Source organism: Bos javanicus, chromosome 22 (genome assembly GCF_032452875.1).
Source record: "Bos javanicus breed banteng chromosome 22, ARS-OSU_banteng_1.0, whole genome shotgun sequence".
Lineage (NCBI taxonomy): Eukaryota > Metazoa > Chordata > Mammalia > Artiodactyla > Bovidae > Bos > Bos javanicus.
Genome location: NC_083889.1, coordinates 25,129,775 through 25,155,878, shown reverse-complemented (window position 1 = coordinate 25,155,878; position 26,104 = coordinate 25,129,775). Strand labels below are relative to the sequence as shown.

At 36.0% G+C, this 26,104-nt stretch overlaps 1 protein-coding gene across 1 annotated transcript in view; it reads left to right on the top strand.

Moving 5' to 3' along the window:
• The window catches only part of CNTN6 (contactin 6), a 319,039-nt gene that overhangs the window by 133,371 nt on the left and 159,564 nt on the right, over nucleotides 1–26,104 (top strand). The window contains exons 3-4 of the mRNA XM_061396383.1: nucleotides 6,642–6,768; nucleotides 12,827–13,002. Coding sequence (XP_061252367.1) covers nucleotides 6,642–6,768; nucleotides 12,827–13,002 — 303 coding nt within the window. The remainder of the gene's footprint in view (nucleotides 1–6,641; nucleotides 6,769–12,826; nucleotides 13,003–26,104) is intronic.

Sequence of the window (26,104 nt, the reverse complement as noted above, 5' to 3'; positions counted from 1 at the left end):
CAAAAGTAGTCATTTATGTTATATTCCCAGGGTTTTTGTGTATTTGTTTCTTTTTTGATGGTAAAGTGTGTTGAATGCCATTAGATTTGAAAGATATGTCAGTGGATGATAATAGTCATGTCACTCTTTTATTCAGAATACTGTAGCTTTTCCCTCACTGTCTTCTGGCATAGAATGCTATACTGTTACAAAATCTGAGATTAATATGATTTTCTCTTTCACTCTTTTAAGTAATTTTGTTTTTCAGCATGGTGTTCTTGAAAAGACTTTAAGTTTGAAGATAAGTCACTTTACTAACACATGCAGCTAACACATGCTTTGGTGTAAAGTGTTCTCTCCAAAATGTCTCTGGAATTTGGTATATTTTTTCTATTTGGAATTTTCTTGGTAGCTTTCAAAAGATTTGTTTGATTGTATTTCTCAGTGACATCAAGATTCTTTATGTTAGATCTTATCTATCTTTTTTATATGTTACCTTCTCTTCAATTGTTTTATCTGTGTTTTTTCATTACAGTTATCTCTAATCTTCTTTTTGTCAGTAATTTGACTTTTAGGAGGTATCTGTTTGTTTGTTTGTTTGCCCATCTTAGTTGGTTTATTCATTCTTTAATAATGCTGTTTGGGTTGGATCTTTTATGTATAAGTTACATCCTAATTTATCTGATTCTATAGTTTCTTTTTTTCATCTTGACATTGAGTTATGCTTTTTGAATTCATGTTCTTACTCTACAGCATGAAACAATTTTGAGAAATTTCCTAAGGCTCAGTCAGTTCAGTGCAGTCACTCAGTCGTGTCCGACTCTTTGCGACCCCTTGAATCTTGAGTTATATTTTCTGCTACATTGGATATATTGTCTATCTTTGGCATGCTGTATGTTTGACTTTTATTGTTGCAATGTATTTTCCTACTTACTATTCCATTTATTTTCATATGCTCATACTTGAAGAACTATGTACTAACCATTCATTTATTCCTTACACAGAGGGATTTTTTTTTAACTTTCTTCTCCACATATTAGGGACCTGTTTGTTTTCTTCCTCTGAGTTCCATTTTGGAGGCCAGATACCCACATATCATGAGTACTCATACTTTGTACCTCAAGGGAATATTGTGGGAAGTTCAGCCTTTATTAAACCATGTGGGTGCTTCTCTCTATTTTAAGATTATCTTTAATGGTTTCTAGCAAGATTATTGGTGGAAAAGTCATAGGTGGACTTGATTGGAGAAATGCATCATTTTTCAGTTGGGCTTCAGAGATTTTACAAAGTGAGTATATAGGCATGAAGCTATTGGCTTGTGAGATAGAGTCAGCTTTACTATTCATGCTTCTCTGCTTCACTCTTTTTTTCTTCAGGAGCTCTGGAGTAAAGGGCTGGAGAAAGGAGCCCTTCAAACAGAAGAGAAAAAAATTAAAATACCCTATGCATGTACATGGGTTTCCCTGGTAGCTCAGTGGTAAAAAAAAAATCTACCTCCAATTGCGGTAGATATGAATTCAATCTCGGGATGAAGAAGATCCCTAAAGAAGGAAATGGCAACCCACTCCAGTATTTTTGCCTGGGAAATCCCATAGACAGAGGAGCCTGGCAGGCTACAGTTCATGGGGTCACACAGAGTTGGACAAGACCCATCAACTAAATAATAACAATGCATGTCTATATAAATCTACTTATCTCCAGAATTTGAGGTTGTTAAGAGAATTCTCAGAATTTTGTTGCTTCACCCTAAATCTCACAACTGTTGGGGAAAAGATTAAGAAGTTGAAAATCCTTTTGCCTCTCTGAGCCTGGACAAGCCCTTCTTATTCCACATATTTTTTCCTATCGTTTCTTTGTTTATTTTGATTATTTATAAGTCAATGGCATTGGAAATTATCCCTTTTCTTGTTGATACTTCAAACCAAAAAAAAAAAAAAAAGGAATTTTATTTGAGCCTAAGTTGAGGATTATAACCTGGGAAGACCACCTCAGAAAGCTGTGAGAACTGTTCTGCCACTAGAAGTCAAGGTAGAGTTGTACAAGCTTTTTGAGACTGAAAGCTGCTCATCAAACGCTGCATTATTGACAGCTTACATAACCCGCATCTAAGCATCATTTTGGTGGGTCATGTGGCCCCTTACAAGATCAAGAACGAATGTTACCTTTAAGCAGCTGTCTTGTTGGTGCTGGGAGAACATTGCTCTTTATGGTTGAGCGGGTATTTCTGCTGATGGAGGAGTTTTGCTCAATGCTAATGCAGATACACAGTGCACTAGCAGGAGACAGAGGAGGCCAAAGGGGAGAGAGAGAAAAAAAATTCTTAAATTGTTTTGTCTTGCCATGAAATGTGAATTTTTATTTCACAATTTCTCCTGTTGATCATCAATCTTTCGATAGAAAGCATTATGTGATCAAATATTTGGCCCATTGAAGCTCGGGTGGCTGCTTGCCTTTCCCAGTATGCATCAAATCCCTCAATGCTGGGTGCTAATAGCCTGCTTCTCTCTGGTGGCTTATACTAGCAGAATGTTCAGCAAGGGTTTATGGCCAATTCTAGGTAATCCAATAAGAGACTTAAGCCAGTTTCCTTGCATGTGCATTGTGCATTGCCCATTATTTTATAGCCCACATTAGAGGTGATCTTCAGCTTCAAGTTGTTCAGACATCATTATCCTAGTACAAGCAGATGACGCACAGTGTGAAAGGCAAGAAACTACCACTTTATAATTCCACAAACTTTAACTAAAATTGGTAGTAGGAACAACAATATCATTAGTAAGGATCTAATCCCCAAATCCTCCTGAATCAAACTGTTTTCCCAGTATTTCTCCTACTGTAGAAAGAGGATTGTTCAGAGCAGAAATCTCACTTTAAGGGTCATAAGATGAGTTAACAAGTATTGTGGCCCAGACCTTGCTGATTTCTGTTTGTTATTTACTCATTTTTATAATTCCCTGCTCATTTCATTAAGCACTAGAATAAGAAAAGTCTGTTTTAACTCACTCTTTCCCAATCAACTTTTATAGTAACACAACAATGAAGACTTAGTATTGCTACTTTGCAGTTCAGAATTAAGTAACTTATCCAGCATTATATAGCTAGTAACTAACTAGCATTTCCCTGGTGGATCAGACAGTAAAGAATCCACCTGCAATGTGGGAGACCTGGGTTCAGTCCCTGGGTTGGGAAGATTCCCTGAAGAAGAGAATGGCTACCCACTCCAGTATTCTGGCCTGGAGAATTCCATAAACAGAGTAGCCTGGAAAGCTACAGTCCATGGGATTGCAAAGAAGTCAGGCACGCCTGAGTGACTTTCATAGGACAGGAACTAACTAGGCTGGAATGAAAACCCCCATCTGTCTGCTATTTTAGGTAAATAATGGAATATAATAAAATTACAAATTTAAGATAAAGTTACAGATTTAATTTATTATACCTGGGCGCAAATATTTTGGAAGAAAGATATGGATCTAAGTGAATGGTGAAAAAAGTGAGGAGAGAATCAAGATGCCTAAGTTTGATTTCTTTCTATCTCTCAAAGCTGATGATGAATTTGGAAAAGATGATTCAACTTCCCGGGTTTTAGTTTTCTTGTGTGCAATAATAATATGGATGATGATGACAATAATGATGGTAATTTTCTTAGTCTGATGACTATTATTCACTTGTACCAGGCACAATGTGATAAACTTTATAAGTATCATGTCATCACATCTCAAAATAACCATCTGATACACATATTCTATTTCATCAATGAAGATACTGCAAATTTTGCAAATCCACTAAAGCCCATTTGATTTAAGGGCACATGATATAAACCATTAGTTCTATTATCTTTCCAAACCAAGAAGTCTGGCCTGAATGGTCTTTAAAATATCTACCAAATTTGAGATTATCGCAAGCTGCAGTAGGTATCAGAGGAAATTAGTATGCTCCTACATGACCCTCAAGTACAACTAGTAGAGTTCTGGACTGGATGCCCTTAAATTAAATCTTAATATGATGATGTTTTTGCTTTATGTGTTCATTTGGACATTAAAAAAAACAGACTTTCTCTTAAACCATGAGTACTGAATGCTTCCTCTTCCTTTCCCACATACTTTTCTTTCTGAAATGTCCTGAAGTGGAGATAGGTAATGCGAGCATCCACATGAATGTGGATGATAAGCACAATAGGAGCCCACATGTTAGATACTGAGAGGAGTGAGATAGGCATGCACGCAGGGCAAAGGGATAGTGCAGGAGTGGCCCTGTGGAGTGGCAGAGCCCAAGTAAAGTGAAAAGGGCACACCCTTAGTGGGCTGGTCTAACAGTAAATATCAGAGTCTGGGAAGCCTGAAGAGGGTCCCATTGCCAAGACAGGGTGGTAAAAGTAGAAACCTGCAATCTGGTATTGGGGTCAAGCAAAGTAAGGACTGAATCCCCACAACGAAAGGACATTCCAGTGTGAGGTGTTAGATCCTACACAAGGATGTGAAAGTTATCCACTTTGGAATATGACCAAAGTCATATTCCAAATGACTTGGAATATGACCAAAGCGCACAGTGTCAGAGGCAGAACCTGAGTGAGATAAAGGAGGCAAGAGACAACTCAACAAGTGGTGTCAGGGCAGGTATGGGAGTAAAACTTGCAGCAGGTATCACAATCTGTAAAGGGTGAGGAGGAGCTCCATAAAGGGGAGAAGCTGGTGACAGTAACGGGCAGTTGTTACATATAGAGAGATTGAACAAATGCATAAATACATTGAGAATAGTGGAAACCAGGGTTCTCACGGCTGGAATAGAAAGTTAAAAATATAGACAGAAAAAAAATAAACCTAGAACAAACCCTCTATGAATTACCACAAGATTCTGGTGTGGACTCTAAATACATACACACATGCTTCTATCTATCTATCCATCTGTGTGTATATATGTGCATGTGTATGGGCTTCCCTGGTGGCAGCAGTGGTGGCTCAGCGGTTAAGCATCCACCTATCAATGCAATAAACGTAGGTTTGATCCCTGGGCTGGGAAGATCCCCTGGTGAAGGACACGGCAACCCAAGCCCGCTCCAGTATTCTTGCCTGGGAAATCCATGGACAGAGGAGCCTGGCAGGCTACAGTCCATGGGGTTGCAAAAGAGTCTGGCATGACTTAGCAACTAAACAACAACAATTCATGTATGTAAAATTATACATATATATACTTATGCATTCATATACATATAATATATAAAACCTACACACAAACACACACACACACACGCACATATTGAAAGGTCCTCAGAGCAAAAACACCTCAATGAGTACACTTAGCATCCAAATCATGGCTTCTAAATACCATTCTCTAATTTAAAAAAAATGAAATTTTCTTAGAAAAAAAGACCACTTTGATGGCTGGAACAGGAAAACTGTAAGATGATTCTGAAACACTTTCTTGTACCAGAAAGTAAGGAAGAGAACAAAGAATAACAGGCACATGTCAAAAAGATGAAGAAACCAGCTTGAATAGGCTCCTGTTGGCCAAATCAGTGAAACTTTGGGCATCCAATAGTCATGAACTATAACTTCCTTTATGTAATAATAAATAACTTCCTTTATTTAATAAAAAATTCCTTATTTAATAAAATAAGAAGCTATGGATTCACACTGAAAGAGTAGATCATACTGATAGAAATATATAAATAAAAATTAAATTCTCAATAAGGAACAGTATATTTACATTGTCTCAAAGTCTGTAACCACAAAATGCTTACTAATTATAAGGGGAGGGGGAGGTAATTTCATAGTGGCGAGGTTTCGCAGGCAGTAACTTAACCAGTGATCAAAGTTAACTTCAGCAGAAATGAGAGAAGCAGAAGTCCTGGACTATCTGATAGGATGCTATCTGAAGCACACAACATTCCTGAATCTAATCATAATTAAACAGCAGACACAGGGAAACACCCTTTGTGGGAGGGGAATGGAGGGACAGGAGGGCAAGACAATGTGATCAATATACTCTGGATGGTGGGGAGTGTTTTCTTTTCATGGTGATAATTTTTAAAAATAAGAGCCAGTTTTTACAGTGCTTTAATTATCTTTAAACAAACAAACAAAAAAATCTTTATAGACCCTTTTTATTACCCATATTTTCAGCATACAGCTCCTACAAGGACCCTGATCCTGTTGTCCCTTAGACAAGCCTAAATTGAGTGAAACCTAACCAAATCAGTGCCTTGTAATTTTTGAAGTTACCAGGTGAGGAAAATCAAGTGAAAACAGAAAGTGTTCAATTAATACCTTCAAGGACACTAAAAAGAGAAAACAATAAATGAAATCTATGATTCTCTGCTGGATCTTTTTGCTATAAAGGATTTTATCAAGAAAAACAGAGAAAGGGGACTGACATGCTAGCATTGAAACAATGTCAATTCCTTGATTTTGATCATTTTATTGTGTCCTTTACAAAAAAATAGACACTAATTCATTTACGATAATGTGGCATGCTTGCAAAGCTACTCTTTAAATGGTATAGGACGAAAATTCTTTGTACCATTCTTGAAACTTTTCATATGTTTGAGATTGTTTCAAGATGAAATAGTTTTAAAAATATCTATTTATTTGATGTCTAATACTGTTTGCATTCAAAACAGGGTCAAGTATTTTCCACATGGTGTAATTTTTCTTTTCTTTTTCCAGGTGATGGTGGCTTGAGCCCTCCTATTTTTACCCAAGAACCACAAGATGCTATTTTTCCTTTGGATTTGTCAAAATCTGAAATAATCCTGAATTGTGCTGCTAATGGTTACCCATTACCCCATTATAGGTAAATTTCTACTTCTGAGCACCATGCTGGTTTTTTTTCCTTTGTGTTCAGGGTAAAGTATACACACAATTTATTGTTGTTGTTACTTAGTGGCTAAGTTGTGTCCAACTCTTTGCAAATCCATGGACTCCTCTGTAGTAGTCTACCAGGCTCCTCTGTCCTTGGATTTACCAGGCAAGGATAATGGAGTGGGTTGCCATTTCCTAATCCAAGGGATCTTCCTGACCCAGGGGTTAAACCCATGTCTCTTGCATTGGTAGGTGGATTCTTTACCACTGAGCTGTCACCAAAGCCCATACACACCATAAAATGACCTAATTTGAAGTGTACAGCTCAGCGAATTTTTACATAGGTACACAGCTGTGTTGGAGAACGGCATGGCAACCCACTCCAGTATTCTTGCCTGGAGAATTCCCATGGACAGAGGAGCCTAGCAGGCTGCAGTCCATGGGGTCGCAAAGAGTCATACAGGACTGAGCGACTAAGCACAGCACAGCACATTCAGCTGTGTGTCCACCACTCAAATGAAGGTAGACATTTTTGGTACCCTAAAGTATCCCCTCATGCCACTTGCCAAGTGATAATTATCCCACCCTCATCCTCCAGCAACCACTCTTATAACTTACTGGTTAGATTTGCTTAGAGCAGTTATTCTTGAGATTGGGTCTATGTTACAGTGAGAATTGAAAAAGAATGGAAGAAAAAAGAAGGAAGGGAGAAAAAAAGAATGAAGAAAGGAATAGAGGAAGAAAGAAAAAAAAAATAAGAGGACAGGAAAAGATTTGTTTCCCCAATTTGAAAGAGATTGTAAAGCACAAATTCATTTTGTACTCCCTTCCCCACAATATGTGGTTACTGCCTCAGTTGCCCCGTATACAATGACTATGAACATGTTTCTCTAAAAGGAATTAATCCAGATTGAAACATTTTTCATCAGACCAATTTCTGTGATTCCACTGATACATTCCATCACCCCAAAAGAATTGGTTTTAGAAAAAATATGTTGAAGACAGCTATGGACCATCTAAGGCAGAAAAGCAATTTTTATTCTGGGCAACTAGAAATATATATATTTGTTCCTCACATATTACCTCTGAAATAATAAGAAAGAATGGTCTGCAGTGTTTCTGTTCTTCGAATATTACAGTAGAGGCAGAATCTGATTCACATTGTGGGTGGACTTCACAAATATATGCATATATGCATTATACTTGTGTAAATCTAAAAGATATTGTGTTGGCAAGAATTGCATGTGCAGTGTGAATATAGAAAAAGTAGAATAATATTAAAATGACTATTGTGGCTTTAGGGTTTAAAAGCATTTTTTTAAGTCTTAATTTTTAGTGTGTGCATACTAAGTCATTTCATAGTGCTAAGTCATTTCAATTGTGTCCAGCCCTTTGTGACCCCATGGACTGTGTAGCCCACCAGGTTCCTCTGTCCATGGGATTCTCCAGGCAAGAATACAGGAGTGGATTGCCATGCCCTCCTCCAGGGGAATCTTCCTGATCTAGGGATTGAACCTACAACTCTTACGTCTCCTGCATTGTAAATCATCACAAACAAAAAGCAACAAATTCAGTCCATTTTAGTAAAAAACAAAACAAACAAACAAAAAAAAACCTGTCTTTTCCTGATTTATATGTTCCATTAAAAATACCATATTTATATATATAATTACTGTGATCTTATAATTATCTAATTAATTAGCTAAATGACTTAAATACAAAAGGTTAAAGACAACTTTCTATCTTGTGTCTCTTGTCAAAATAACTTCAGTATTATTTTTTACAACAAAAGAGCTGAAAACTGTGTCTTATTATTTAGGCTTTATTAAGGCTTTTCTATCTTTAGAACACCTCAACCAATGAAGTCCATCTAGCAGATGAAGATTACTTAGTTTATAAACTGGTCCATCTAGTTCATGGTTGTTTCCTTAAGTAAAAAGCTGTGATATTTAAATTAAAACTTGGCTAAATATACAAAAATGTGACTAACATATTTTTGAGATCACCTAATACTTCAAGTTGCAATTTTATTTTTGAGAACTAATTTGATTGTTCCTAAAGATTGATAGAATTTATTAGAGAAGAGGAAAAACATGTAAGTCCCTATACAATCAGAAACAATTGTTAAGTATAGGTAAGACAGATCATCGATTAGTCATGTACTTATATAAAAATTTCTATTGACTTACAACACATGGAAAGATATAATAGAGTGGTTCTCAAAACAATTTGCTAATAATACTTGTGAAGAAATACACTGAATGAAGAGATTGCAAATTTCAATGTTGTGAAATGGCTTCTGTTGTAACGCTTGTAAATAAGGAGGCTAAAGACAGGCAATCAACGTCTTATTTCCAGTCCCCTTAACCAGGTGTAGCTTATTTCTACTATCATGGTATAAAATACTCAAGATGCTTTTAAAAGATAATGAGGAAAAAAAATTTTTTTTAATGCTTAAATGTCAGACTGAATCCCAGTTTTCTTGATAATAAAGTAAAGGGCAGAGGTATTTCAGACAATGCACATTAGCAACAAAATGTGAATTTTAGTTTTAATATGACCCTTTCAAACTTAAAATTTATTTTAAAAAAATCCTCATGACTGTATTCATTTTGGGTTGTGTGTCTAAGTGTTTGTGTGTGTGTGTGTGTTTGTGTGTGAAATAGATAGACACTTTATGATTTGGAGTTTAACATTATTTGAAATTACTTGGGTATAGTGTGAAGCTGTACTAAAAACCCATTGGCTTAGAACCAAGAGTTATCATTTCTAGTCACAGCTCTATCTTTACATATATAACCCTGGAATAATCATTCTCCTTTTATTGTATCCCTCATCCACAAAGTGAGGGTGTGGTTGATTTTAAGGTGTATTTTATTCCTTTTAGTAAATTCCCTTTAGAAAATGAAGTCTTATAAGAGAAACTAAGCAACATTGAAAGCAGAACTTTGGAAACAGTTTAAAAGAATCTTGTCTAAAGTCACTTTCAGTTGGATTCAATACTTTCACGGACAGAATATCAGTGAAGACAAGATATATGTTAGGCAAAGTTTTCCAGTGGAAAGGATCGCTTTCTATTCTTTTAAAGACCAGGAAACACATGAAAATTAACATCTAACCATGCAGCTTTGTTAAAGGAAGGAAAATGGGCTACTCAAAAATAGTACTTGGAAAAAAAATAGCACTTGGGTAGAATTGCTTATACTTAATAAGTCAAGGATATAGTGATGAGATAGGTGATGAGCTTAGTTCTAGAGCTCAGAATATATATTTTATTTGGGAAAATGAAATGACACACACATAAATTATTTTTACATAGGATACCCTCTGTCAGAAAAAGTTCTTTGAATGTCAGAGAGAATTTCCATCACGTGTCCTCTGAACCTGGTCACTGGAGAAGGTTCCTTTCTGTGATTTAATCTATTCCCGTCACAAAGACATTCTTAAGTTTGGAGAAGCTCTAGGCCTGTGAGTAAAAATCACAAAGGGTGTTACTCTGCCTTACTCTTCTTTTTATTCATTTCCTCCCTGGATCTACTTAACAACTTTCTGTGACAAAGCAGGATATTTTTATTGTGCAAATTTTATAATCAATGGATATGACTTTTGGAGAAATGACTTGGCTAAGCATACAGAACAAAGGGATATCAAAGCTAGGCCTAAGACTCTTTCTATGAGGTCAATGGAACTAAATTTAGTGCACATTAGAATCACCCAGAGAGATTAAAATTTTAATTTTAATTAAAAATTAAATTAAAAATTTAATTAAAAATTTCAATTTTGGAGTTCTTCATGTGTCTAGGAATGGGTCCAGACATAGCACTCCATGTAACTCTAAAGCAAGGCTCCATTTTGAAAAAAACACTCTCACACACACATACATTATCACAGACTAGCAGACAAATATAGCCCCAGACATTATATTCTTGACACAGGGCTTAACTACTTAATAGTGAAGGATGTTCCCCAGAAAAAGGCCAAGATTTTAGTTCAAATCCGTTATGTTTCATGGAATCAATATGACATTAAGGCAGATGCTTAAAATAATCTTCTATAGCATATTTCCTAGTTTGCATCATGAGATAATTCTCCCGGGCATGGCATTCTATCAGTAACACTTGTATGACAATCACTTGAATTCATTAATACTATTTCTCAATTTATTTAAACATATTAATTAGAACAAAGCCCACACCATGAGTTGAACCCCTGATCTATATGCACAGTTTAATAATCATTGTACCATAGTGATTAGAATGATTATGGGGAGAGTGTGAAAAATTCATTTGCTGCAGCTAAGCCAACAACTTTGAATTTGTGTTGAAAAACAATTACCGAGCTTAATTAGGAGCATGTAATGATGACAGCAGTTATTTCAGTGATTGATTTCAAAATTAAAGAAAGCTGGCAAACTAAGTGCGGTATATCCTTTGCATTGAAAAAGCAAGGGAACACAAAGGTTCAAAGACCATGCCCTGTAAACAAATTATGAAAGACAGCATTATAGCACTGGCAAGGAGAATATTTAAGGCTTCAGATAGGCCTAAAAAAATAGTAGTTTTCTCCATTTTCTTCTAATATTGAGAACTAGAGACCAAATAAATTTCTCTAGAAAAAAAAATTGGCAGATAGTTCAGGCAAACGAAATGTACTATTTTTGACTGTTGTCTTCCAGTTTCCTTTTATTAAAAAGAAGTTGAGGTGCACAAGAATTGGCTAAGTAATTTAAAAGTGACAGAGTTGGTTCAAGTCCTCTGGATGATTTGATATCCATCATTTCTCATCTTTAACAGGGTAGAAGATACCCTAAGTCTGTATTTCTCTTCTACTGCTGTAGACATTTGCTAGACTTTTTCCATGGGATGTTTCAGAATTCTAAAAAAGTCAATGACATTTGGAATAATTCTATAAAATGTCATTCCTTCCTTACAATTAGCTACCCGCACAAAACTATTTTTAATATGACCTTAGCATGAAGGGAAGAATCTGCAGAGCTCTCATAAACCCTAAAGAAACAAGATTTACAAACTGTCTTTATTTCACAGGAAGAGGTATTCACTTGTTTTTCTGACTGATTATCTTAACTCAATGTTTTAAAATATATCTCTTTTCTTAAATGGTTTATGTTACTACACAAAGCTAGTGCCCTAGAAATGTATATGTTTGAATGTGTAATAGTCTGATTTCAAAATGTCTGACTATTTTGATGGAAGTAAGGGGTTGCAAGCTGGGGGAAGTGGGTCCATTAAAGATAACAAATGGGTATTCATTCATCTTAAAATGATAAAACATAATTTCAAAATCATCTAATACTTCTATGAAAATAAATATAACTGTTAGGATTTTCTGATACTTAATTAATGTTCAAAAAGATTGTTGACTACTAGGTAAGCCGAGAAATTTTTTGCAGCCTAAAATGAAAACCTCTCAAACTGCATTTGTTTTGTTAAGGTATAATTTTAGTTTGGCATTTCTAAGTACTGTTGAAATATTTTCAGCATGATTAATTTTCCAAGTAAGAAACTATCAGAGACAATCAAGTTCTAAAGTAGTCAGGTTATTTTTGTTTTGTTATCAACCTCAAATTGGCATTGTAAAATCTTTGCTGACTTTCTTTGTGCCATTCTAATATATTCTTCTTGGACTTCATGTCTAAATCATTTTTGACATTCAATTTTGCAGTATCAGTGTGGGTGTTCAGGTATGGTATATATTATTTGAAAAGTTGTTAAAGGAATAGGATGGCCAGGGTTATTGACTGAATGTTTACTTTTTATTTCTTATGTCAAGAGTTCTGTTGCCTTACTGTACAGGTTTTGGTGAGTGTTTGTAATTTGTGAAGAGTAGAAGATCTTTCAAATAATCTAGTTATTGATATTATGGAGCTCACGAAGACAATACTCTTCAGTGAAACTGGTAGGATGTGCCCATATGTAACCATGTTTTGTTTTATTTTAACAGTCTCAAGAATTGCAAATGTATGTTGTTTAAATCAGTAGTGGTCAACTCTGATTTTGGAGGCATAATTTGATTTTTTTTTTCCTTTGAAGGTGGAAGCACAATGGCGCAGATATTGATTTTACCATGAGCTATCACTACAGGCTGGATGGAGGCAGTTTGGCAATCAGCAGCCCTCGCACAGATCAAGATATTGGCACATACCAGTGCCTGGCCACCAATTCTCTGGGAACAATTCTGAGTCAGAAGGCAAAGCTCCAATTTGCATGTGAGTTTGTGGGAAAAATCTATAATCTTTGTGTTTCTGAAAATATATTCTTATTATAACCATAGTAGAAAAAAGCGAACTTTGCCAATCACATGCTCTTTGAGAGCAAATATGAATTTATAGAGGTAAAAAGTTTTAACAGTGTGCATTTTGTGAATTCAGACTCCTGGGAATAGTTGAATCTGTTTCCAAAAAAAAAAAAAAAACCCAGGAAATATCAGTATTATTGTATTTTGTGAATTATATTTAGAAACATCTCTGAAAGTTCTAGATATACATATTCAGATAAAGATTATATATATATATATATATATATATATCCTTTTTCCTTCTTCTTTTGCATTGGGCATTAATGTGAAGGGCACATGAATAAAAGAAAGCAAAGATGTTTTTTGGGGGAGGAAAGCTTTCTCCCAGGAAAAGTGATCATGCATCTACAGTTTGATGCAGGTGGAAATAAAGTGGTTGCCAAAGGCAGACTTTATATTAACTGTAACAATGTCCAACTGCGTCACATAAATGTCATCCAAATAATTACCTTGGTGACATTTGGGGACATTAGCAGATGAACAATAGACATACTGCTCCTTATAGTGTTTATATATAGTGTTTCCAGGGACTGAAATGTTTCATATTGGATCCAGGGAAAGCCTTGTTTGAAAGTAATTACATTTGTTGATGTGGATGAAGCAGAAGCCTTACATCTTTCCCTTTATACCCCCTCTGCCATGCGACTCCCACTCACGCCCTCCTCAGAGGATGTACCAGGGACCAAAGAGTGAGAAGCTACTCTTTGGGACCCTGATGAATAGGTCTATACTTCTGTTATTTTGAAAAAGTATCTATTTTGAAATCTACAGAACAAAATATACATCCAAAGCCCAACTTGTAGAACTGTTGCAGGAAGGAGGACCCCTTCTAGGGCCCAAAACTGGGCTCCTTCTAACACTCGGAAATGAACTGTCAGAGGAGACACATGTGCTGACAAAGCAAGAGAGTTTATTGGGAAAGGGCACCCGAGCGGAGAGCAGCAGGGTAAGGGAACCCAGGAGAACAGCTCTGTCACATGGCTTGTAGTCTCAGGTTTTATGGTGATGGGATTAGTTTCCAGGTTGTCTTTAGCCAATCATTCTAACCCAAGAGTCCTTCCTGGTGGTGCATGCCTTGTTCAGCCAAGATGAATGCCAGAGAGAAGGATTCCGGGAGGTGGTCGGACGTGTGGTGTCTCATTTTGACCTTTCCCAAACTCTTCCAGTTGGTGGAGGCTTATTAGTCCCATGTTCCTTACCAGGACCTCTTGTCATAAAACAACTCATGGAAATGATTACTATGGTGTCTGACCAGGGTGGGTGGTTTCAATCAGTGTGCTTCCCCTAACAGAACTACTTTAATCATCAGTAGATATATAAATTTGGAGTATGAAATGGCAACCCACTCCAGTATTCTTTCCTAGGAGATCCCATGGACAGAGGAGTCTAGCAGCCTACACGCCATGGTGTCCCAAGAGTCAGACACAATTTAGCAACTAAACTACCACCACTGCCACCATTATATAAATTAATAATTAGGTCTGTTTCTCATTGAAAGTCTTGTGTTCCAAAGATAACTAGCTCTACACAAAGCTCCCTTTGGTTAACCATTCTGCGAATGGCCTTGTTTCTGAATATGTATATAAATACATTCAGAAATAAATACATATGTATATAAGTATGTGTGTATAAATGTGCATGTGATTATAAATATACACACATGTACATATATGTATGTGGTCCTCTATATACACACACACACACATGTATACATATACACAAGCATTGCTAAGTGTATCTGAATATATATATGTCTTCGGAAAACAAAAGATAATGCAAAATTTTACAGGGCTAAATGGAATATAAACAAATGCCGGTGACTGTTCCCAACCTAGGGATTGAACTCAGATCTCCTGCATTGCAGGTGGATTCTTTACTGTCTGAACCACCAGGGGAGCCCCATTTGAAACTTACGGTAAAGATAATCACAATACTTGATTTCTACATTTCAGCTAAGACCATCACTTGGAAAAACAATAGCGAGCCAAATATTAATGAAGACTTATTTTACAGAAGTAAACAATTGCTCCACAGGCTTTGAATGACTCTGCCAAAATAATTTTTTTTTTCACTTGAATAGAAGATGACCCTAGGAGATACATGGTCAGATTGCATAAAAATAAATTTAATAAATTTGATTTTCTGGTAAAGGGAATCCCATAGAGCATATTTATTTGCTACACCTGGTGTTTCTCCAGAGTTATGGATTCTACCCCTTCTTGAAAATAACTGAATACCTATGATGAAAGTTAATGCACTGTGCTTTATATGGCCATATATTTCCTTCTCTTTATTCCCCCTTAAAAATTTGTATTTTTAATTTCCAAATTATTTTTTTTACTTTTTTTTCTGCTTTAAAAATGTGTAACTGGAAGTTTTTGTAAGTTAAAATGTAACTTCTATTTGCTAAAAAAAAAAGAGGAAATATTTAAAATTCAGAAAAAAAATTTATGCTTTCATTTGGATGAATGAGGAAAGTCAGTTCTTCTATTCTTGCTGACTTTCCTGTCTCTTCATAACGTTTTCTTTTTTGGGAGTTGAAAGTATATGACTGTTGTTCCCTAAAAGCATTTCTATTACTATTTATGCAGAAATAGCTGATTTATGCATCCATTAGCTGATCTTTCTCCTGCAGACTTAAAGGGTCTTAGGTTTCAAGTCTTAAACTTGAAAAAACAAAACAAACAAACAAACAAACAAGAAAGAATCAGATCATTCTGCCTTTTCTGTCCAGTAACTATAACAGTGTCTTGCCTGAAATGTTTCCTGTTGTTTCCATGGAGAGATTTGGTTGAGTTTATCTCTGCTGACTTGAATCAACCCTAAAAATAACCAACACTTTTTAATCACCTATAAAGTATCCCTTTTCCTTTCCTAGATCTCATAAGTACTCTTGCCAGCTTACTTAAATCAGTTGTTCATTCCAAGTAGTAAAGAATTTATTTTAAAAATGTGAAAAATACCACTTCTACCTTTGTCACTGCTATTACGCAACTCCGAATGGTCTATTTTGAACAAATGTGCATAAAGATCTTAAAAATAAATCAAAAGGTGTTAATAACTTACAGCCCAGAAGACTTCATGTACAAATTCTTTCTTATTCTTTCTTTCTTATATAAATTACTTAATCTGAGTTCTCATCACTATCTTCACAAATTTTCAACATTGCCTATTTACTAGAAAGGCTTTTGTACCTTTCTTAAAATCATAACAATGGTGGTCACATGCTAAAATTTTCGCTACAAACAGACCTGAGTTCAAATTCTATCTCTGTAAAATATCCAGCAGCAGGAAATTAGGCCACCTTTTAAAATATTAAGCCTATTTATGAAATGTATACAGTGAGAATTGCAGCAGAATCCAAAGGACAGTGACAGGAATTAACTGAGTAATGATGTGAAACCCCTTGTCCATTATAGGCACTCAGGAAATGGTAACTCTAATTCTTCTTTTGATATTTTCATTTCCTCCCCCAAATTGGCCAAACATCCATATATTTCAAACTGCTACAGTTACTCATAGAAAAATCTAGTTTACATTTCAAAACTTCCTCCAGACCAGCTGTTTTCAAGGCTTTTAAGTGTTTGACATATATTACCTTTCTTGAACTGTGGAATAACCATAAGAGGATGATTCTATCATTTCCATTTTACAGATTAGAAGCCTGAGGCTCACTGAGATTGGGACTTTTTAGAAAGTATATTGTTAAAGAATCAGTTGTAACTTTAGTATAAAAGTTCAGATTCTACAGCAGAAACCAATACAACATTGTAAAACAATTATATTCTTCCATTAAAAAAAATAAAAATTCAGATTCTAAAACTCATGTCTTTTGTATTAAGGTATTCAGTTCAATTCAAACAGTGCTCAAACAGATCAAATGGGCTTTCATTGTTAATTTAATAGGCCTTTGACATAATCACTGTTGAAATAATAAGCCATTTCTGAAGGACAGTAACCTTCACATGGGCCTGGTGGTAGATCCCATTGGTGCTGAGTTCAAATCCCCTTTACTGGACAATGAGCTCAGCTGTTAATGCCCACAGCTACCGCTTTTCTTCAACCCATGCCCTAGAGCTCCCCATGGGCTCGGGCTGGAGCCAGACAACAGCTGAGACCCCTTTTTGCGTAGCCCGTTCCTGTGCCCTATCCAGTTCCGATCCCTCCATTTCTCCTTCAGTGTTTCCTCAATAAATCAATGTAGTTGAACCTCTGTGTCAGCCTTTGCTTCTAAGGAAACCAAAGTAAGACAGACACTAAACATATAAGATATTTGATCTTATTGACAGACAAATTGGGTCCAGAATCTCTAATCATATGAATTTCCATAGGTAAGAGCAAAACTATACATCAGAATAAAATTGTGTCAACAACTCTGCTTCCCACCAGTTGGCAGTCGTATACCGCCACTTTGACCTTCAGAACAAATGAACTATGAACCACCCTTCAGAACCTAACTCATCCATGGGAGAGGCTCTGTAGGTAAATTTGTCTACATAATTGATTGCTTGTGTTTCCAACTTCTTTCCTGATGTTCAGCAATTCAAAATCCCCCTTGGAGTTTATTTTAGACTCCAGCCTGTTAGAGTTGCCTTAACTTGAATCATCCCACCACAAAACCATGCAGGAATACAGCCCAAATATTTAAAAACAAAACCCAAAAAACTCCGTTATAAAATATCCTCCTAAATCTAATCTGTCTTTAAATTGCTATGTTACTCAGGCAAGTTAGTTATCTCTGTAGACTTATTAAGGGTATGCTTTGAATTATTTAATTGCAAAAGTTTCCTTCAGTTCTTCCAAAGATTCTGTCATTCCAAATTATCAGGTACATTCTTATTTAAGCTCTTTTCTATTTTCCTCCAAGCACCCTCAAACCTAAAGCAAATTCATTGAGTGTCTAGTCACCAAAAGCTTCTGTTATCACCCTGGCATTCTTTTTTTTTTTTTTTTAATTTTACTTTATTTTTAAACTTTACAATATTGTATTAGTTTTGCCAAATATCGAAATGAATCCACCACAGGTATACATGTGTTTCCCATCCTGAACCCTCCTCCTTCTTCCCTCCCCATACCATCCCTCTGGGTCGTCCCAGTGCACTAGCCCCAAGCATCCAGTATCGTGCATCGAACCTGGACTGGCAACTCGTTTCATACATGATATTATACATGTTTCAATGCCATTCTCCCAAATCTTCCCACCCTTTCCCTCTCCAACAGAGTCCATAAGACTGTTCTATACAAACCAGTTTGACTTTATACAAGCCGCACATGCAGCTGCTTTGAATTTCTTTTATTTCTCAAGGACTTTAGTGGTAAAGGTTGAATGTAGACTTCTTCCTTTCATATGTATGTTAATGAATTACTCTGTATTGGTGTGAGAGAACATTGCATCTGTCATTGCTGTTTAAAATGTCATCCTTGAGTAAAGAAAAGGTAGAGGATTTTGAAAGAAACCTCTGATTTCACTGAGCTGTATTTTTTTTTTTTTTTGAGACTCATAATATATACCTCTACCAATGAATAGAGAAACACTGGGATTAAAGTTACTTATGAATAGACTTTTTGGTCCTCCTCTATTTAATATTTAATCACAGATACCATTTTAAATAAGTTTGTTCTATTATTGCTGAAATCTCCTAGTTTTACAAGACTGATGCTAGACTGGTTGAATAAATTAATGGTCATTTATTTATTCATCAGCCAAGCAACCAGAAAACACCTTATTTATATGCATCAAGCACTGTGCTAGGGACTAAAGATCAAATGGTAGATAAGAAATAGCTACTCCCTGTCTTCACAGAGCAGACAGGTGAAAACTTGAGAGCAAGAAAAAAAGGAAAGAAAGAAATTGGTAGCATTTGCATAATACATATTATATAGCAGATATCGTTCCAAGCTCTTTATGTAAATTAACTTCAATGAGCCTCACAATAACACTCTGAAGTTGCTATAATCCCTTTTTCGGATGACCAGATTGAGGCTGTAGAAGAATTAACCAGCTTGCCTCAAATCACACACATAATAAGCGACAGAGTCAGTATTCAAACCCGGGCAGTTGGAACCTGGAGTCCATGTTCTTAATGCCCACATGAGCGTGCATGCTAAGTTGCTTCAGTTGTGTCTGACTCTTTGCGACCCTACAGATTGTAGCCTGCCAGATGCCTCTGTCCATGGGAATCTCCAGGCAAGAATACTGGAGTGGATTGCCAAGTCCTCTTCCAGGGAATCTTTCCAATTCAGGGATGAAACCCATGTCTCCTGTGGCTCCACTGCAGGCAGATTCTTTACCACACAGCACCTCCACAAAAACAGCATCAGGTGATGTGAGAGGGTTAGATGTAATCTATAAGACAGACCAGAAGAGAAAGTAGTCAAGTTTGTCTGGATTGGACAAAGGGCAAGGGAAGCCTTCCAAAGACAGTGGGGCTTGAACTGAGCCTTGAAATATTAAATCGTGTTCCAGATAAAGAAAATAGGGGAGGAGAATGTTCAGGTCCACAGGAGAACAAGAGGAATGCAAATGCAAATAAGCTTCAAGTATTAGAGAAAATGTGAGGGGAATGGGAAAAACCAGGTAGGAACATGACAAGCCATGATTCAGAAATAATTGGTTTTCTAGGACAAGGCTGAACCATAAATTGGAGCCTCAGAGACCCTTTATTTCCAAGCTTAATCTACGAATAATGAAATGATTGGGCGATACTGCGAGATGCCAGAAAAAACAGCAAAATTCTATCATATCATGAAGCTTTTAGGCAGAGGCACCAGGGATGAACTATGTTTCAAAAATATTCTCACTCAGTGTGACAGTGTACACAGGTGTGAATTCATGTGTAAAACAGTGATGTCAACAGTACCCACTTTCTGCACATGTGTGTGCTGAGTTGCTTCAGTTATGTCCAATTCTTTGTGACTTTATGGACTGTAGCCCACCAGGCTCTAATCTATGGGGTCCTCCAGGCAAAAATACTGAAGCAGGGTGCTATTCCCTTCTCCAGGGGATCTTCGTGACCCAGGGATGGAACCCATGTCTCTTATGTCTCCTGCAATGGCAGGTGGGTTCTGTACCAAAAGTACCACCTGGGAAGCCCACTCTCTTTATATAGGTTTATTATAATGACCAAATATGCATTATTATATGTAGAGCAGTGGGTAAGGGCACCTGGTATATTGTTGTGAGTTGTTGACTGAGAGCCTGGGAGAGGTCTGGCTATGTAACTGTGAATAGACCAAGTTTGGTACTTCAGTACTTATCCTAAGAACAGTGGAAATGCTTTGAATGATGTTGCAGATTTTGAAGTTGTTTATAAACTGTTGTTTGAAAATACTAATAATTTTTCCTTAAAAATATTGATCTGATATATTAATGATCTTTATTTTATTTTTAAAACCACCATATACACATTTAGGGCTTCTAGGGGTAAAGAATCCGCCTGCCAGTGCATGAGACTTGAAACGTGGGTTCGTTCCCTGGCTTGGGAATATCCCTAGGAGGAGGGCATGGCAACCCATTCCAGTATTCTTGCCTGGAGAATCCCATGGACAGAGGAACCTGGTGAGCTACAGTCCATGGTGTTGCAAAGAGTCAGACACAACTGAAGTGACTTCACACGCAGGCACACGTTCAGGGATGCTCCAAACCTCACTTCTCACACTTGTAGGATGAAGTTAAAGAATTCTTGCTTCATGTCACAGGGTTTAATTTTAGATGGCTCTAGGTTAACACGTGATAATATTTCATTTTAAAGGGCTATAAAGATGTGAGCATTTACAATCATTGTAAATTTTTTCTTTCCCAGAGAAATGCCAAGGGTTTTATACCTGCAATGCTGTTCATCTTTATTCTCTACCTGTAACCTGTCCCAAATCATGTTTTGCAGGTTGAGAAATTAAAGAAATTCAAAATGGGGCAAACACATCACCTGGTCATTAACCTATCACAGACCTAGTATTTTTCACATCTCCATCTCAAAATAACTTTTAAATATATATATATATATATATATATATACACACACATACATATTTGTAGGTAAAGAAAGTAAAACAGAATCCATATAAATCCAAAAACCATAATCAGAACAACAGAAAAGATCTCCAGGTAAAAGTAATGATATAAAGGTCTTTGACTCTTTAGAGTAGGAACTCCAAAGGTACCTGTATATTATTTGAAAAAGTGAAAGTGAAAGTCACTCAGTCGTGTCTGACTCTTTCCGACCCCATGGACTATACACTCAATGGAATTCTCCAAGCCTGAATGCTGGAGTGGGTTGCCATTCTCTTCTCCAGGGGATCTTCCCAACCCAGGGTTCGAACTTAGGTCTCCCACATTGCAGGCAGATTCTTTATCAGCTGAACCACAAGGGAAGGGAATGTGTATTTTTATTTCTGTATTTTGCCCAGTATCTGTACAAGCACAAACAAACAAACAAACAAAAGAAACCCCTCACATTTAGAAATAAATTTTAAAAGCTTCCTTGGGTACTGATGAATTCAAAATGTCTTTAAATTTTTTTCATGTATAAAAACAGTTATACATGATCCTGATGATATGGTGGCAAAGTGCATTTATATCTGAAAAATGAATTAAGACCTGGGAGAAGGAGTTTTAAAGATAACACTTGAAAATGCATTTGGAAATTGTAAAGGCTCTGATAATTTTGAAGTATGTGTCAAGTGGGAAATGCATATCTAATTATAATTGAAAATGCTAGATGGTTTTTAACCTTTATTTTTTACATCAGGAAAATAACTAAACAAAGTAAGTTGACATATTTTTCTTTAACTTATTAAATAAAATAAATCAGATAAATTAGTATTGGTTTTTCATGATCATTTTGGAAATAGCACTAAAAATTGTTCCAATGAAGTTAATATTCTCAATTTATCTTAATATAAAACCATCAATAGGTATTGTAAAAAGGAGAAGAGTTTGTCTTTGCTTTTAAAAATAACTTAAGCCTTAAACAATTGGACTCAGAGTAGTTGCATAACTGAATTACAGCAAGCTAGTATTATTTTTATTTTCTTAACTAAATCAACAGGAAACTGGATTATTCAATGTCTTAGCCTCATTTTTTTCTTCTTCATCACTGTTGGACATCTATGTATGTATGTATCTTATCAGAAATTATGCTTTTTCAAAAGGCAGGCTTTCTCTTACTTCCCATATTTGGTAAGACCTAGTCTTTTTTGGTCCATTTGAACAAAAGTGCACATTCAAGCTGCACAGGTAAAGAGCTGGGGTTTGAGAAGAAAATGGTACAAAGTAAGATATTCATCTAATCAAAATTGAGAGTTCCTGGTTTGTAAAATAGAGAAAGAAACCCAAAGCCAAAGGGCTTATTTATTATTCTTATGCTACTTGACAAATGATTTTGAGGAACTTTTGAACATAACCCATAGAGATTTTGCTTTTGAAATTTACAGATTTAGTCAGGACTCACAGCCACATTTTTATTTCTACTAAAGAATCAAATGAATTATTTTCTAGGAGTTTTAATATGTTATTGAAATAGCAGACCCAAATCAAGTGTTTAAAAAGTAAATTCGAATGATAAAGAGGATTTGGTGTCAACCTCTGGAAACGTTCATTTTGTTTTAACATACTAATTTATATGCAATCTTTTCCAAGAAGCAAACACATACAGAAAATTACAAAACATATAAGAACAGTGAAACATTACTAAGCCAGATCCAGAGACAGAAAATCGGCAACCCCAGAAGCCCTTTCCCTACCATACTTTCCAGTTTCTACTTCCTCTCTCCTCTCCACTATCTTGACTTGTAAATATACAGTTAAATATTGTCTTTTTCAATTTGATTTGAATAAAACCACACTGTATATATTCCTTTGAGTCTGGCTTTGCAGTCAACAGTATTTATGAGATTTATTCATGTTGTTGTGGGCAATTGTAGATCATTCATTTCCACTGCTATATAATATTTTATTATTCAAGTATACTATGATTACTGAATGACTGCTCATTTTAATGGAAATGTGGATTGTTTCTAGAAGGAAAGATGAATAATTCTTTATGAATAATCATGTTTATATCTTTGGTACATTTGTGTACACATTTCTCTGTTGTATATACCATAGTGTAGAATTATAGGGCATTTGGGTATGCGTATTTACAGCTTTAAAAGATAATGTCAACTGTTGTCTCTAGTGGTTTTATTAATTTATCCTCTTACCAGCAATGCTTTTTGACCACAGTTGACACTATCTTTTGTCAACTATTTTGTCAGTCTTTTTTAAAATTTCAGTATTTGAAGAGGATCTGCTAAGTTATCTCATTTGGGTTTGATTTACATTTCTTGGTAACTAATGAACTTGAGCACCTTTCATATGTGTATTGGCTTTATGCAAATCCTCTCCCTTTTAGAAGGAAACATTTAACTCATTTTTCTATTAAGCCATCTTTCTTTTTCTTAGTGATTGGTTCTAGCTATGAGCACATTGTTGCTTTTATGTGGAGGAATAGCTTTTCCTACTTTGTGGCTTGCCTTTAACTCTCTTAAACATGTCTTGATAAATAGAAAATTTCAAATTTAATACAGTCTAATTTATCAATTGTTCCCTATATGTAATGATGCTTTTTGTGTAAAAGTTTAAGAAATGCTTTCCTACCTTGATTAAATGAAGACACTCACCTATATTATTACTTTAATTTATTGGCTTGACCTTCATATTTAAAATTGCAGTGCACCTGGAAGTTATTTACTTGTTTGTTAGCATGGGGTAAGGTAGGTTCAATATATCTGTATATTTTACATGGATCCTATTGAGCTAACCAATATATGAAAAATGCAGCCCTTGCTTCAGTGTTCTATACTGCCATCGCTGAAGATAATCAAGTATGCCTGGGACTGCTTTAGGCTTTCTCTCTTCTCTTCCATTGGTGTATTTTCTATCCTTGTGCAAATGCCAAACTCTTAATTATGGTAGTCTTACAATAAGTTCTAATATCTGGGTGTGATTCAGTTGATGATACATATTAAATATGAGGTTCGATTTGTAAGCTAAACTCAAGGAGAATAAAATCCCAAATAAAATAAAAAAGAAATAAAAACTCATACCATAAAGTTCTATCCAATAACTAAACTTGAGCTTTCCAGTGGTAAAGGCAAAAAAGGGTTCATATCTTTCAGGGGACAAAAACATGTCAATCGTTTCTGTAAGCATAATTCCTCTGATTCTAGAACCTGAGAGAAGTTTCTCTTGTGAATCCTCAAGAGCAAAGTGGGTGATTCAGTGAACGACATTCCCCTCACAAACCTGTTCAAATGCTTACAACATTGGTTTTCTTATGGTGGTTTCTTACATCATATCTCAAAAATAATAGCTCGTATTTGTTAGCTGCTCCTCAAGCCTCTTCCATAACATTAGTGAAGAGGCTTCGCAAACTATGTGCCTAGTTTACTACCCCTGGAGCCCAGTCATGGTCTATCTGCAGTTCTCACCAACCTCTGGCTATAGCTGTTGCAATACCATCTATATGTGCTCTGCACAGGCAGTAGATTGTGTGACTTTTCTTGGTGGAAGGGTCACAAAGCATAACTCATTCCAGAGGTCCTGCCTACCTCTATCAGAAAACTAGGTTAGAATATTTTTTCTAGACATTCCTCTGTTTACTTTCTCTTTCTCAGACTTCCTAGATCGATGGTATAGGAAGAAAATTGTTCTGGTTCCAGAACTGGTGGTGTTACATTTATGTCACCCCCTTCTTCGTTCTTGTAGAAATGAGGAAATAGTGGACATTTATAAAAATGAGGCATGTAAGCATTTCTAGTTTTGTGATGTTGAGTACATCTGCTATGATGGATGCCAGCATGCTAAGTCGCTTCAGTCGTGTCCGACTCTGTGCGACCCCAGAGACGGCAGCCCACCAGGCTCCCCGTCCCTGGGATTCTCCAGGCAAGAAGACTGGAGTGGGTTGCCATTTCCTTCTCCAATGCATGAAAGTGAAAAGTGAAAGTGAATTTGCTCAGTCGTGTCCGACTCTTCACAACCCCATGGACTGCAGCCTACCAGGCTCCTCTGTCCATGGGATTTTCCAGGCAAGAGTACTGGAGTGGGGTGCCATCGCCTTCTCTGGGATGCTAGCATATATGCTCCTAAAAGGAATCACCAATCTTTTCAACAGTTCTTTCTAGCTAAAGAGTATAATTTAGTTTAATCCTTCAAACTACCATGTAACAGAAGCTACTATTATAATCCCAATTTTAGACAAGAAATGAAGCAATATGCTTAGGGTAATTAGAAAATAGTGTAGGTGAGATGTAATACAAGAGATTCTGATGTTTAAACCCACTTCCTTAATCATTCAACTAGTGCTTATAAAATGCTAATATGCATAAAAATCATTTGGGAATCTTACTAAATGTAAATTATGATTCAAGAAATCTAAATGGGGGCCCAATAGTTTAAGTTCTAGCTAACTTCCGGGTGATACATTTGTTGCTGGCCTCAAAACCATACTGAGTAGGAAACACACTTTCAGAATAAGACTTACATTAGTGTCTAAAACAATTTAAGAGCAGCATATCGGGGTCTACCCAACGTGATGCAAGAAGGCGCTCTGTTATGGCTTACATAAATTCAGAGGAAAAGCAACTGTTCATCTGTATTTCCAGACTCTAAGATGGCCATTCAACATATTTATTTATACATTCAAGGAATGCATATTTATTGAGCTCCTACAATGTGCCAAACACAGGTAGAAGCAGTGAGCAAAGTAAACTCTATTATCTGTGTTTGTGCATCTGCTCAAATATAACTATAAATTTACTAAAAAAAAAAACAATATCAATGTCATAGGAATATAGAACAAGAAAAAAAAATGTGTCTGACCATTAACCAAAGCAATAAGGTTTTGAACTATAATCTCCTGTCAGAAATTTCTACTCATTACATCAGAAAATTCAAATGAGGAAGAGTATAGATTTATAGGTATGACTTAACAAGTCAATTGCAGGGTGATTACCCTCCCCTTCCTTTTTGTGAA